This window comes from Rana temporaria, chromosome 4, assembly GCF_905171775.1.
Source record: "Rana temporaria chromosome 4, aRanTem1.1, whole genome shotgun sequence".
NCBI classification, from domain to species: Eukaryota; Metazoa; Chordata; class Amphibia; order Anura; family Ranidae; genus Rana; species Rana temporaria.
In genome coordinates, this window is record NC_053492.1 from 185,752,627 (window position 1) to 185,768,535 (window position 15,909).

A 15,909-nucleotide genomic window follows, 5' to 3' on the forward strand; every position below is an offset into this window, starting at 1 on the left:
TTGTAATGATGATGATGGCGGAGCTGATGATTTTGTAATGATGATGATGGCGGAGCTGATGATTTTGTAATGATGATGATGGCGGAGCTGATGATTTTGTAATGATGATGATGGCGGAGCTGATGATTTTGTAATGATGATTTTGTAATGATGATTTTGTAATGATGATGATGGCGGAGCTGATGATTTTGTAATGATGATTTTGTAATGATGATTTTGTAATGATGATGATGGCGGAGCTGATGATTTTGTAATGATGATTTTGTAATGATGATGATGGTGGAGCTGATGATTTTTTAATGATGATGATGATGTAATGATGATTGGGGAGCTTGCATTGTTCTTATTCATTTTAAATATTGTATTTGTTCCCATTTTGTTTTTTTCACTTCAAAATAACATATGTGCAGTGTGCATAGGAAATTGATCATAGTTTTTTTTATAGTCCGGCCCTCTAACGGTCTGAGGGACAGTGAACCGGCCCCCTGTTTAAAAAGTTTGAGGACCCCTGGCCTAAACTAAGGAAGAAAACGATTTTTTTATATATTTTTGGGGGATATTTATTATAGCAAAAAGTAGAAAATATTGCATTTTTTTCAAAATTGTAAAATTCATACCAGACCCTTATCCTAGCATGCAGCCTGGCAGGTCAGGAAAGGGAGGGGATGAGCGAGCGCCCCCCCTCCTGAACCATACCAGGCCGCATGCCCTCAACATGGGGGGTGGGTGCTTTGTTGATGGGGACAAGGGCCTCTTCCGACAACCCTTGCCCAGTGGTTGTCGGGGTCAGCGGGCGGGGTGCTTCTTTCTTCTTTCTCCTGTCTACTTTGTCCAGTGTTGTTCTTCCTCTGCCACTGCTCCCGCCAACGACCCTCCTCTGATGCTGCATCCGTGATGTAAAAAGGGGGTGGGACCTCCGGACGACATCATCTGATGGTCACGCCCCCATCGTTATCTAAGAAATGCTTGACGTCGGAGCGGACGCAGCATCGGAGGAGGGTCATCGGCGGGAGCAGCGGCAGAGAAAGGAGAAGCAGGAGAAAGAGAAGCCTGGAGGAGGAAGAATCGGGGAAGAAGATATTTTTAATAAAAACTTGTCAAATACTATCTACTGTATTTTTTCAAATGACACTACTTTTTTGTCGTGAATGGTTACGGGTACCTCATGTACAATGTACCCCATACTCAATGTACAGTGTATATTGTAATTCTAGCACTAGATCTCCTCTGTAAATCTAAAGTGATAAAGCATCGCCTATGGATGGTAAAATTTACGTTGGTTGTCGCCACTGCAGGGTAATGCGCAATTTTAAAGCTTGACTTGTTTGGTATCTATATACTCGGCGTAAAATCATAGTTTAAGTATTGTGTTTTTTGCAATAAAATTCTAAAAAGTGTATTTTTTCCAAAAAGTTGCATTTACTACTGCACAAACCCCATAATTGTATTCTCTAGTCTAGGGCCTCTGCTTTAAAAAATATATAATGTTTTGGGATTCTAACTGATTTTCTAGCAAAAAAAATACAGATTTTTACTAAAATAAAAGTGTCAGAAAAAGGCCTGGAGGTCAAGTGGTTAAAGCAGGAACATCTAAATGGCGAAAAAAGTGATATGAGAGCAAAAAAACTTTTTTTTTACTTCTCAGGCCGGGTACTAACGAGCAAACATGTACAATGAAACCGGTCCGTTGGACCGTTTTCACCGTACATGTCTGCCATAGGGCTTCTGTACGATGGCTGTACTAACCATCGTACATAAGTCAGCGCGTAAACAATCCGCGGGGCGTGTCCGCGTCGTCGCCGCGACGATGACGCTGCGACGTGGGCGGGCCTGCCATTTAAAGGCTTCCACGCATGCGTCGAAGTCATTCGACGCATGCGAGGGACGGGTAGGTCTGTACTGACGACCGTACATGTCCGAGCGGGCAGGATTCCAGCGGACGGTTTTAAAACACGTCCAGGAATATTTGTCTGCTGGGAAAAGGCCCGGCGGGCAAATGTTTGCTGGAATTCAGCCCGCTCGCGCCTACACACGACCGAACATGTATGCTGAAACTGGTCCGCGGACCAGTTTCAGCATACATGTTTGGTCGTGTGTACGGGGCCTCAGAGATCACTTCTGCATTTAGAACTGCTAAACCCAGGTGTGCCAGTGTGAATGAAGCCTAAGCATATTGTTTAGTGTCACTTTATGGAGTGGGTCATGTTGGGGGGGGGGGGGGGGTCTGATGGTGTAGGGTTTGTCCATCAACCTTAGTTACATAGCTTTATTTAATTTATTTCACCATTTCATTTGATTTCAGACATTTCTACTTACGATGCAAAAGAAAATCCAGGCATGAGGAATCAATATTTTGGAATATTTATAGCTTTTTTGGCTCCATGTGTAATGCAATTGGATCTCTTTTGGCAAAGCAGCTCACAATACAGGTATGTGCATGAAAACATACATTATTTTTACACTATAAATAATTGTATTATACCTCCTGTATGTAGTCTAAAGTCTGGTACACCCAATTGGATTTTCAGCGGACAAAGCGTAGGAGTTTTGTCCGAAGTGTGTTGGCCATGAACTTGTCTTGCATACAAACGGCAAAGAACTGTCGGCCAACAAACACGAAACTACGTGTTTTTTCAGCTCTTTAGCGTCACCCTTTGGGCAACTTCTGCTGATGTTGTGTTATGGTTAGCATTGTTTCTGAGCATGCGTGTTTGTACTTTGGATTTAGTACCACTTACCCCATCACCAGCGACTTCCCCTGCTCAGCGGCGGCTTTACCTGCTCGGCAGCTTCCCGTTCACCTGCTGTTCTCATGCAGTCTCCCGTTCTCTGGGTCATCACAGTGGCAGCGGCGGCAGCTTCTTTTTCCTCCCTCCTCCTCACCCGGCTAATCGTGAGTCTTCTCCTTTTGGCCAATCGGAAAAGGGCCAGATTGGCCAGATTGAGGATCAGTGCTTTAACAGCGAATATTAATTTTATGTTGTAACACACCTGGGTGGGATCGAATCGTATACTCTGCGACCCAAGCCCACCATATCTTGAAGCCTCTGGCTCTAATAAAAAAAAAACTGCCGCTGTAATTCATGTACCCGGTGCCCTGAGAGGGTCCGGATGTATGAATATGGAGTGGCCTTGGCAGCCGTAGTAGATAGATTCATGCTATGCAGGAATCTATCCATTGTATATAGGGGTGTGGAGGGGAGAGAGGGAGCGGTGCCCGGGCACCTCTAATGGACAGGCCGCCACTGGGTTATAGCAAAGTAAGATAAAAAAAATGGCAGTACATGAAAAAAGGAAGAACACAAAAACAAAGAACACTAAGGCCGGTTCACACTGGGGCGATTTGTGATCCGACTTGAAATCGCCTCAAGTCGTCCCAAGTCGTGCTGTCAAGAAAAACAATGCAAGTGAATGGGAGTGGTGTTAATACACACTACTCAAGGCGATCCGACTTCAAAGGAATTTTGTATAATATTACAGAATGTGGCAATGTAGGAATCTCAGTTTTGTTCAGGGAGTGGTTTGCTGAATTATGTTAGAAAAAAAAAGAGTATTTTATTTTTAATTTTTTTTAAAGATGTGTGTCTCTTTAGTGGCATATTTAGAATGATGTAGTTTCTTTCGTGAAATCACGCCACTCATTCCTACTATTGACCTTTCAATCTTAAATTAAAAGAGATAGAATTAAATGTGAAAGAATTTAGGGAATTCAAATCTCACTTTTAAACATTGTGTATAGTGAGAGGCGTATCATGTTTGGACTGATTAACCCTGACTTCTTATGATGGAAAACCATTGCACGTAATGTTTGCATAATTATAAATGTAGCGGTACCCCCGTAGGGGCTGCTGAGTGTTGTGGTCAGTCCGTCACCCTGCCCAGCCAGGCACACAGTTCTCATTTACTCTTAGTACACACGAGAGGATTTATCCGCGGATACGGTCCAACGGACCTCTCGAGGATTTCCGCGGATTTGGATCCGATGGAGTGTACTCACCATAGGATCGAAATCCGCGCCGAAATCCCATCGCGATGATGTGTCGCGCCGTCGCCGCGATGATGACGCGGCGACGTGCGCGACGCGGTCATATAAGGAATTCCACGCATACGTCGAATCATTACGACGCATGCGGGGGATCCATTCGGACGGATTGATCCAGTGAGTCTGTACAGACCAGCGGATCAATCCGTTGGGATGGATTCAAACGGATAGATTTGAAAGCATGTCTTCAAATTTTTATCCGCTTGAAATCCATCCCAGGGGATAAAAATCCGCGGAAACAGATCCGCTGGGTTGTACACACCAGCGGATCTATCCGCTGGAACTGATCCGCAGATCAATTCCAGCGGATAGATCCTCTCGTGTGTACGGGGGCTTAGGCAGAAAACCAATCCTTGAACTTTGTTTTTGTATTTTTGTTTAGGGGATTAAACTTGGATGGGGATAGGGTAGTTATAAGATGCCCAAATGATTGCAGAACATGTTAGGGACTGAGGGACTATATACACCTTCTGGATATACAACTTCCTCCAGCACAAACTCGATTCTTGATCTCGCTCTCCAGCACTTTATTTCACTCTTGATCTCACTCTCCGGGACCAGCTAGCACTGATATGCAGGTCTGACACTGACTCAGTCATGCCCAAAATGAATGCCCTTTGCAGGCAGGGACCACGGGCCTCTGTAGTGTAGCAAAATTATAGGTAGTCCCAGTGCTAGCTGTCTACGTGGCTACTGCTCCCAGTACCACCTCTTCATGAACTGCCAGTCCTCCTGGCTGCAGCTGCCTCTCTCCACTGACCGTGCCATCACAGTCCACTCCACTGGCTCTGCACCCATCCCAGACTGCAATCTCTCAGGCATGCCTCTCCAGTCCTTCCTGACTGTGAGTCACTAACCGGCCTTCCTGGCTGCGACCTGTTGTACCTCCCTGGAGACTTGCCTGGCAGTGTTCTCCTGCTGTCCTCTCCTTGCTCCCGTGCCTCCTGTCCAGGACACCTCCATGTGTCTTGAGAAGGATTCTGTCCGCACCTGAGTCCCAGGCCCAGGGTCACCCCCCAGCAGGGGTGGATCCAGAGTCTAGCCTCGGGAGGGCCACTGCCAGAAAATAAGGTGTTGCTTATAGAACTGTATTTAACGTATCATACAGTTCTAACCTTGTTTAAAACAGTGACACTGTTTTAAAGTGTTACATGCATCCCCATGCCAGCATCCGATTTATTTGTATTCTGACACATGCCACACTTTAATTTATTTGTACACTGACACAGCCAATATGTACCAATATCAGCCCTCAAAATTTCCACTCGCCTACTAGCATTTGGCGAGTGGATTTAAGCTGGGGGCGAGTGATGACAGGGCTGCATGACCAATCTCCCTCCAATCTGTGCCTACACTTAGAGTCCCGATGAGATTGGCGGCCGAAGAGGAAAGGTGCATGCTCTGGAAAAGTAGTCTGGTGAGCCGCGCACAGGCAGAGCAGTACACAAGTGCTCTCCTTACAATTCTCATTAAGCCATGGGACCCAACAGTATGACCTCTCTGAGCCTCCCCCCCTCCCCCGGGCCCCGACCAATGTAGCTGGAGAGCAGAAAGTAATGAGTGAGGTGGAGGATTGCCCTGACATGAGAGCGGCAGCCTTCTAGTTTGTGCAGTTTTCTTCTCCTTGTGCTCTATGTAAGTGTCCAACAGTTTAGCCTGAGCACTGAACAGACTGGTCTCAATGTGTCCTGTCCCTCTGGTCTGCCCCCAGTGCCCTGTCCCTCTGGTCTGCCCCCAGTGCCCTGTCCCATTTTGTTAAAGTTGTTGTTGGTAATATTTAATTTTGTAACTTGATTCTGCATAAAATATTGTCATTCCATGAGATAATCTACGAGGGCGTGTTTACGGGTGCAATTAGGCGCAGGGCAGTGTATGAATTAGGTGGGGCAACTGGTGGCGAGTAACTCTTGAGGCCTGGCTAGTAGCTCAGGACTTGAAATTTTGAGCCCTGCCAATATGACATGCTATATCATAATCACACAATACAGGTGTGATGATGATGATGACCAACAACGACGACGACAGACACACTTACTGTGCCACTGCTAATTCCCCCTCAGCTTGAGTCTGTCCTCCACTCAGCACCTATTGGCTCAAAGAGTTAGGCAGTGACAAGGCTGCTGACTGATATCACTCCGCCAGAGCCGAAACCTTCATTTCATTATCGCAAAATGCAACTCCTGGTGTAGTTAATACGCCTTAGTGCGGAATTAAAAACAAAAAGTCTCTCCATGCTACGGCATCTTGGGCCCCTCTAAATGGACTGATGGGGCCCAGGGAATATATTTTAGGCCAACTGGGAGCAGCCAGGGGAAGCAGAAATAAAGTCCCTGCAGCTGCATTTAGATGGTGTCTCTCAAAATCTGGTGAGATGGCGGAGGGAGGGAGCCTCTGAGTCGTAATATTTTCTTCGGTGGGGGGGGAATTGCCCCATTGTCCCTCCCTGAATCTGCCCCTGCCCCCCAGACTGGAGAGCTCCCTCCGGCCCATGACAGCCTACCACTCCATCTCCAGCTTCCACCCCGAACAACTCCTCCCCAGCTAGGCTGACCCTAAGCATTTAAGGAGGCCTGCCCCACTGCCAATCCAGGTTGGGGATTGGTCAGGGCTCCTCAGAATACTCCAGACAGCTCCACCTCTTATCTTCTGGAAAGAAGTGGGAGGTCTCAGTGATGCTGCCTGTGAGTTACCAGCTCTGCCTAAGTCACTCAACCCTGACTCAGAAAAAAAAAAAATACCAGCAAAGCCTGACAATTTACCTATCATACACAAAAATCATATTCTATACCTTTGTGAACCATTTAAATATTTAGCATTTTCATATAAGCATTCTTTTAATGTTTCAAGTTTTACTTTTTTATCTTGATGCTTTAACAGGTCATCACTGGAGCTTATATGGCATTATCAGATGTTATAGACTTTATACTTACTTTGTTTCCAGTATGCACATCCAGCTACAGAGTGAGAGCAAGTATGTAACACATTTTATATAAAGCCCAATAATAATAATAATACAATTTTGTCACTGACTTGTACTCAACTTAAAGGGTTTGCAAAGGATTTTTTTTATCTGAATAGCTTCCTTTACCTTAATGCAGTGCTGTTTTCATGTCCTCATTGTTTGTTTTTGCTCTCAAGTTGCTGTAATTCTTCTCTGATCTCCACACTTCCTGGTTGTCTGTTTCCTGATAACCACAGTACTGGGAGCTTTCTCTCTGTGGTCACTAATCAAGGAGGTGTGATTACTGTGTGTCTAAAACCCCTCAGCACCAATCAGTTTCGTTTTCCAAATCATCACTGCCCTGTATTGGCTCTGTGGCTCTGTACAGCAGAGAAGCAGGAAACATGCAAAAACGAAACTAGAAACTACAGGTACATTATATGATTGATTGTTATCTATTTTTAATCGTTTTTAAAAGGAATCAGTTAACTATTATGGCTCTATACCCTGTAAACGGTCATTTCAGCAAAAAAAGTATAACTAAAAGCAAAGCATTTTCTTTTTAGTTTTGGATAGAGTGGAGAGGGATTAGATGACCTGTCAGTTTTTTTTTTTCTTTCGTCCTGTTTACATTTATTATTGAAAGTGAAAGTAAAAGAAAATCCCACATTTTTGGTTGTCCCCAGAAAAGTAATAGAGGGGAAATTTTCCAATAAGGACATAGGGGTCCCCAAGAAATTCCTTTATTTGGAGGGATTTCCTCTCACTTCCTGTTTGACTATGGGACAGGAAGTGAAGGGAAATCTCAACAATGGGATACAGATGGTGGATAAAAAATCTGACAGATGTTTTAACCCTCTATGGTCTATATGAAATGGGAAAATATAGTTTTGCCTATAGTTCTACTTTAAATGCAATGTAAACACTAAGGAGTCAATTTATAAAATATTCAAATAGCTGTTTGTCCATTGACGCTGCATGTAAATTTTTTCTGTGTGAATGGGGCTAAATCGATTGTTCTTAGGCTATATTCTCTGGAGATTGAATGTTAGGCTACATGCATACGGGCGTATTATTGTTTTGGTGTGTAAGTATGCTTGTTTATGTGTGTTTACAGACGTATGGTGTTTATTTCAATCTACTGGTCAGAATATTAATGTATTCAAGCCATTCAGCTCCACTCCATCTATTTTTGCACTTATTGTATAAAAATCATGAAAACTTTTCAATGGTATGTAGCACTACCCCCGGAGGAGCTGCTGGTTTGTTTTGGGTGGCATGTTACCTCATGGCTCTTCCGCCGGCCTACGGGTGTATGGTGCATATAGCAGTGACGGAATGTCCACGACAGGTGTCTTTGCTGTGATCTTTATTACCCAGCCGGGTAAAAACATTAAAACTTGTGATGAAGAGTAGAGGTGAAGTAGAAGAAGAAATGGCAGACTCAGGAGCAACAATAGGGAAACAGTCCTGCTCCCAACAATACTTTGTATTCTTCACCACTCTAGCCAGAGTGGGTATAGCGTACCTGAACAGGCCCACTCTCACTGACCTGGCAGCCAGAGTACCGCTCGAACTTGTAGGAAAAGTCTCTGCCACAGACCCTCCTGGAATGGACTCAGGGAAAAGCCTCTGCCACAGGCCCTCTCTGTGATTGTGATTACGGAGATGATCCTCCTTGATAGAATTGCGTCTGGAACTCCTTCAGATAACTTTCAGGTACTGACTGAGAGGTGACCAGTCTCTCAGCGTCCGGCTACCTTGATCCCCGGTGGTTTGCCGAGACCCTATTGGATTGCAAGCCTCTCAATGGCTCTCCTCAGATGGACTCCCCACTGAACAGCTATCCCGTTTGGGATCTTCAGGATTGGGAACCCAGTCGACCACTGGGCTCCCTGCCACAGCTCAAATGTTCCAGACCAACATGGTCCCGGAACCAGGAATACAGCATGGCAGGCGCACCCCGGCCTGGAAGACCATTTCGCCGGGGGGCGCCATGATGCGCAGTCACCCTAAAGGTGGGTGCCGCACGCGAAGAAGAACCCATACTAATGGCGTCTGCCCCATAAATACCCTCCCCCAGCATGCACAGCGAGGCTCAACCCTCCTGAGCTGGCTGCTGGGGAAGAGCACCCAAACCTCGACTCCACTGCTGCCACCCACTGTCCTGGGGTAGGAACTACACCCCAGTAACAATAGACAGCCCACAGCACAGCCAAGCCGAGACAGAGACCAGTTTTAGAACATAATAATTGGATCCTCCTCTAAATTTGACTAGCACCGGTACCTTTAAGTAACCAGGCGCTACAGGTATATTTAACAGATCAAACAGGAGCAAATAAGAGAAGTTTACTGTTAGGGTGTTCATACACTTCTAATAAATAGACAACAATTACATTTAGATTTTAGTTTGGTACTTGACTGGTTTACCAAATAATACAGTATGAGCAACAAGGATGATAGAAAAAACATAGCCCCACAGCCAACAAAGATTAAGGCTGGGTTCACACCTCCGACAGATGCGGCTCGCAGCAGGGGCCAGGTGTGTCCCTGTTCTCAGTTTCAGGGCCGATTTTTTGCCAGAATTTGGCCCTATAACTGAGCCAAAGAGGCGTTACTGTGCAAGCCGCTGCGGGGATGTGGGAACCAGCTCCATAGAGAGCCTGTCACAATCTCCTGTCATAAGAATTGGATGCGGGGTAATCCGCATCCAATTCTCATAGGTATGAACCCAGCCTTTAAAGGTTCACACCTGTGCAGTGAAGGAAAATGCACATTTAAATTTTTGTGTGCTAACAAACCATTAAACCATTAAACAGATTAAAACATGACGTAATAAAATATTCTTTTTTTTTTTAAAGGTCATCAGCCTTCCAGAAGAAAAAGACACCGCAAACCGGTCCTATCTGCCCTTACATACTGTGTGATGATAAGTCTTGGGTACTACTCTCTCTATGTAAGAGCCCCTCTACTTCCTGAAGTATCTCATGGTCCTCAAAGAAAGCTGCTTGAGAGTGTACTGCAGGTAACTATGAACCACTTCTTTTAAAGGGAGGTCATGCAATGGGTAGACAGTCTGTGAACCACAAGGACATTAGGCAGAGGGTGAGAAGTTGAGAACCAAACTATGTCAAGGTAAAGCCTAGGTAGAGGGTTCAGGGAGACCAGAGGAAAAACTTGGGTTGGTAGTAGGAAAGTTGTGAGAGAAGGATAAAGAGAGGAACACATGGAAGAGAAGACAAATGACCAGAGAATAAAAAAGGCATGACCCTATACATAGCTGAAACCCTAGTTAGCATGGGCATCCGCAGCATAGGGCAAGGGGAAGCAATTACCCGCCCTGGAATCGTAAGGAGGTGTTGAAGACAGTTGCCGCTGCGGCCGATGTGGACTTTTTTTCTGAGTTTGCTGGCCTGGGGTTGCTCTCTTTTCCGACTTATCACCGATACAGACATCTGTCCCTCCCTCACGCCTGGCCTGATCATCGGATTGGCTCTGGCACTCAAGACTCTGCTTGACATCTCGGCTGTTCCGTGATTGACTACTTGCCTGTATATATGCGTCGCTATGCAGATCCGGCCGGGGTGGCGCCGGCTCCTCCCACAGGTGCGTGCAATCAGTCAGTGGCTGAGACTACGCTGCCAGTGCCTGGATCTATGGCATCACAGGAGGAAATCCTGAAGAACCACAGATAACAGCAGTGCCAGTTAGGAGGAGAATTTAGATATATATATTGCTTGAAAAGTTGGACAGCTAAGCTACTGCTGGAAAAGATATTTGTGTGTTATATAATCTTCCCTTTGTATGGAAGTTACTCAGTCTCGGGCACACCATGCCCATATAAATATAGCCTAGAGAATGTACATCTATATTGCAATACATTTGTTGTGACCATATTTTGATCTTGATGAAAACAACCAATACTGTATTGCAATATAGAAAAGTTTACATTCTCTAGGCTATATTTATATGGGCATGGACTGGTACACCTGGCCTGAATAACTTCCAATACAAAGTGAAGATGAATTATCTCAAGAGCTATTTCACACTGCCATCTGGCCATGTTATCGGTAAAGTGCCGCTTTATCATCGTTTTAGCGGCGCTATTCTGCCATTAACGGGGTGGTTTTATGAAAGGGTTAAATGCGACTGTGTATCGCCGCTGCCGAAGCACCCCCCTCCCCCCCCCCCTGAATACAATTCTGTGGACGCCCATGCTAGTTAGGATAGTTTGTTAAACTGTATGGGGTAGATTTACAAAGGGCGTCCTAACTTTGCGGCGGCGTAGCGTATCGTGTTTACACTACGCCGCCGTAAGTTAGCGAGGCAAGTACATGATTCACAAAGTACTTGCCTGCTAAGTTACGGCGGCGTAGCCTAAAGCGGGCGGGCGTAAGGGCGCCTAATTCAAAATAGGCTGAGGGGGCGTGTTTAATGCTAATTTGGTTTGACCTGACGTGATTGACGTTTTTTTGGAACGGCGCAATAGCCGTCCGCCTACATATCCCAGTGTGCATTGCGGCAACGTACGCCGCACAAGCCTATTGGTTTTGACGTGGACATAAATGACGTAAATCCCTATTCACGGACGGCTTACGCAAACAACGTAACATTTTCGAATTTCGACGCGGGAACGGCGGCCATACTTTAATATTACTATTCCAGCTATTTGATGGAATATCTTTAGGCCTGATAATGCGTTACGTAAACGGCGTATCTGTACTGCATCGGCCGGGAGTACGTTCGTGAATAGGCGTATCTAGTGATTTACATATTCTACGCCAACAGCAATGGAAGCGCAACCTAGCGGGCCAGCCTAAATATTATATTAAGATAGAATGGCGCAAGCCGTCGTATCTTAGATAGGTTTAAGTGTATCTCTGTTTGAGAATACACCTAAGGTCGGCGCAGATTCCGAGTTAGGTCGGCGTATCTACTGATACGCCGGCCTAACTCTTACTGAATCTAGCTACATGAAGGCATGTCTGGTTGGTGTGTGTTGTAACTGATGAGATCAGCTATGGAGGCTCTGTTTGGATGAAGTTTCTAGCTCCTGGAATTTGCTTTTCTAATAAAATCATGTATGTGAAAGTTTCAAGGGCTGCAAGTCAGTATATTTTGTTTCTGCTTAATAATCTTGTCTAGATGATATTACATTTACCCAGAAAATATGTGCACCAAACATTGTTTAGTTTCAGTACTGTGAACGCAGGGAAGAGATTAAGCTAATGTTACAGTCAGTAATGCATGTTACTCATAGGTCTTATTCTCTGAAGAAAGGCTTGCAGGAATCTTTTAATCATAAACTAGAAATCCAAAACGGGACGCTCTTCATTTTTGAGACATACCTTTTACCTATTAGTTACAGCAGCTGTCAGCAGTATTTAATGAACAGTACGTCCATTCCTTCTCCTTCCAAAACACTGCTCTCTTGTTATTCCTTTCAGTGGTATTCATACATTAAAGCGGTTGTAAAGACAAAAATATTTTCCTCTTAAATTAAAGTCTGACAGTAGCTGATAAAGTAAAAAGTAATGTTTTGCATTATAACTAGTTTGATACCTGTTGAAATCAAGGTGTTTTATTCACCTCCGTCACTCCTGAATCATTATTCTCACTGACTTCCTGGTTTGCGGTGCGCATTCATTCTTGCTACATCACAGCCTAATGGGAACTACAGTTCCCATTAGGCTTAGCCTCCATGCCTGTGAGGGATAAGAGAGCATCTTCACGCAGGGCTGTAGTCATAGGGAGGGGGTGAGCACATTCTGCTTTCCACCATGCAAAACGGCTCAGATGCTGGTGGAAAGCAAGAAGAGGAGTGACAGGAAATGGCATTTTCAAACCTGGATTACTGTATTTTGGAGGTCAAAAGGAAAAATGAGGTAAGTGATATTTAAATGCTCTAGCTTACAGCAATCAATTGATCTAGTAAAAAACGAACCTTTATTGTTCCTAACGGACCGAACCCCTGTTTTTAACGCATACTGTAGACAGGTTAATTGGTTTTCTGCAAGCTGGTCGGTAAGTAGGCTTGGTTTTTCCCTGGGCATTCCCCAGGTTTTTGTTGTTGTTGTTTAGTGTTCCTTTAACCTGGATGTGGAATATGTTATCTCCAGATCAGAAATAACGGAGCGCAAAAGCAAAGCTGAAAGGCAACCTAAGATCATTGAAAGCTAATTTCTGATTTGTTATTGCCCCCCTTTGTTACCCCTTTTTTTTTACCAGAGTTAATTAAAGTGGAGGTTCACCCAAAATATACATTTTTAACATTAGATTTAGGCTAATTAAGGGGAGCAGAAACAGGTATTTTTTTAAAAATCAATGCCGTACTTACCGTTGTAGAGATAGATGTTCTCCCGCCGCTTCCGGGTATGATCTTCGGGACTGGGCGTTCACGAGTTTCCGAAAGTAGCCGAACGTCGGTGCGCAGGCGCCATATAGAGCCGCACCGACTTTCGGCAACTGGTGACGCGCTGTGTGCGACCGTCAGAAGGCTGTCAATCAAATATGAACGCCCAGTCCCGAAGATCATACCCGGAAGCAGCGGGAGAACATCTATCCCTACAACGGTAAGTACGGCAAAATACCTGTTTCTGCTCCCCTTAATTAGCCTAAATCTAATGTTAAAAAAAAAAATTCGGGTAAACTCCCGCTTTAATACCTGGATGTCCATGCAGAATTTAATAGAGTCAGCTAACTTAATAACAGCTCAACTACTTATCTGCATACCTAATTTTTTTAGGGATATATAACATTTTTCTATTGTACGCTATTTTAATAAACCATGTCTTTTCAGTTAATTTGTACTTGAGGCGGACCTTCAGTATTTTTTTCAACTTTCCATCTATTAAATCTTCTGCCCTTGTTTTAACTTTGGATAGTAAAACATTTTTTTTCTGCCAGTAAATACCTTATACAGCCCATTTCCTGTTTCTTGTCTGGTAAAATGCCTAGGCTTATGACATCATGCACAGCTCTCCCTCTCTCTCGGATGAGTTATAAGAGGGCCACTGAAAGCTGCAGAGCTGGAGGTCTGCCTCTGTTTTTTCTGTGTAAATCCAGGAAATGAACAGACAGCAGCTTCAGCTGCCCAAAGTTAAAATGGCTGCAGCCAGACTCTGTGGAGGGAGATTTATGCAGCACATTTGGCAAGTGCAGAATCACAGTATATATAAAATAATATGCATAGTGGTTGGAGGGAAGCTTCAGAATGACAAAGATCTTTTTATTACAAATTATGTGAGAAGACTGCAGTTCCTCTTTAAAGAGGTATTATCATCCCTGCACATGGTTCAAATCAACAGCCCTGAGCAGCGCTATTGATTGATGTAGTGTTCAGGGGGAATGTCAGACCACTGGTCAGTCAAACTGCTGTGTTCTGTGTCAGAGCTGTGGTCAAACTTTCCTTAATTTTGCCAGGACAGGGTATTTTAACCCTCATAGCGGTATTCCAGAGTGTGTCTCGGGGTTACATTTCAGTACCATTAACGGTAACCCAAAGCCACACTTGGGATTGCATTGCAGAATCTTGGTACAGTATACTTACCTTGTCACCAGGATCCTGCGATGTCCCCCCTGCTGTGTCCTCCGCCAGATCATCTGTGTTCCGGGGCTTTGTTCCCTGCGAGTGTCGCGACTAAAGGGGGCGGAGCCTGGCTGCAAATTCAAAAAGTACATAAAACATGAACACATACAGTACACTGTAATCTTACAGATTACATTACTGTATGAAATCATTCCACATCCCTTTTTGTTCCTAATGCTTTGTCCAGTGCCCTGCATGCACTTTTATATTATATATATACTGGGCCAGATTCAGATACCTGAGCGTATCTGTCCGGCTGTATCTGTAAGGCCGTGTAATTCAAATGGGGATGTAGGGGGCGTGTTTTATTTAAATGTGTCTTGACCCCGCGTTTTTTACGTTTTGTTTTACGTCCGTAAAATATCCCAGTGTGCATTGCTCTAAATGACTTCGCAAGGACGTCATTGGTTTCGACGTGAACGTAAATTACGTCCAGCCGTATTCGCGAACGACTTACGCAAACGACGTAAAATTTCAAAACTCGGCGCGGGAACGACGGCCATACTTAAAGTGGAGGTTCGCCCAAAAAATAAATTTTTAACATTAGATTGGGGCTATTTAAGGGGAGCAGAAACGGGTATTTTTTTTAAAATCAATGCCGTACTTACCGTTTTCGAGATAGATGTTCTCCCGCCGCTTCCGGGTATGAGCTGCGGGATTGGGCGTTCCTATTTGATTGACAGCCTTTCGACCGTCGCATCGGATCTTAGGGATATCTATGCGTAACTGATTCTCTGAATCAGTCGCATAGATAGGACCGGCCAAATTCAGGAGATACGCCGTCGTATCAGGAGATACGCCGTCGTATCTCTTTCTGAATCCGGCCCACTGTTCTTTCTGCCTGGAAACTTGAGATTGTCCATAGCAACCAAGTGTCCCTTTATGTCAAAAGTGGTTTTGGACCAGCTAGTACATTAGAACACTTGTGGAATTGAGCGATAGTGAATCGAGGGGAAATTCATTTTATTATTATTATATTATTATTATTTATAGTTATCTATTATAATTTATGATTTTGTGTTTCAAACGTTATCATACCCGGGATGTCTACTAGACTCTTGTTTGGACAGATTTAAGTGCGTTATGCCTAATAATTACAGGCATACAATATAAAATGCCAAACTTCTATGCAAAACAATGTAACGCTTTGAGATTCAAAAATCTGATATAATCATACCGTTAGGGAGGTTAAAGTAGAAGTTTGGGGTTTATAAACAAACACACATACTCACCTCCCTGCTGCAGCATCGGTGTGATGCTGCAGCTGTCTCCTACCAGCTCTAAGCCCGAGACCACTGATTGCTATGTTCTCAGTCAGCTCTGTCAGTCACCACTCTG

The 15,909-nt window shown here is 44.4% G+C and overlaps 1 protein-coding gene across 3 annotated transcripts in view; it reads left to right on the forward strand.

Annotated features, from left to right (window-relative positions):
• The window catches only part of TMEM44 (transmembrane protein 44), a 52,783-nt gene that overhangs the window by 3,573 nt on the left and 33,301 nt on the right, over positions 1-15,909 (forward strand). For all 3 annotated transcript variants that reach the window (XM_040349505.1, XM_040349506.1, XM_040349507.1), the window contains exons 2-4: positions 2,303-2,429; positions 6,920-7,013; positions 9,845-10,008. In XM_040349505.1, the coding sequence (XP_040205439.1) occupies positions 2,303-2,429; positions 6,920-7,013; positions 9,845-10,008 (385 nt within the window). The remainder of the gene's footprint in view (positions 1-2,302; positions 2,430-6,919; positions 7,014-9,844; positions 10,009-15,909) is intronic.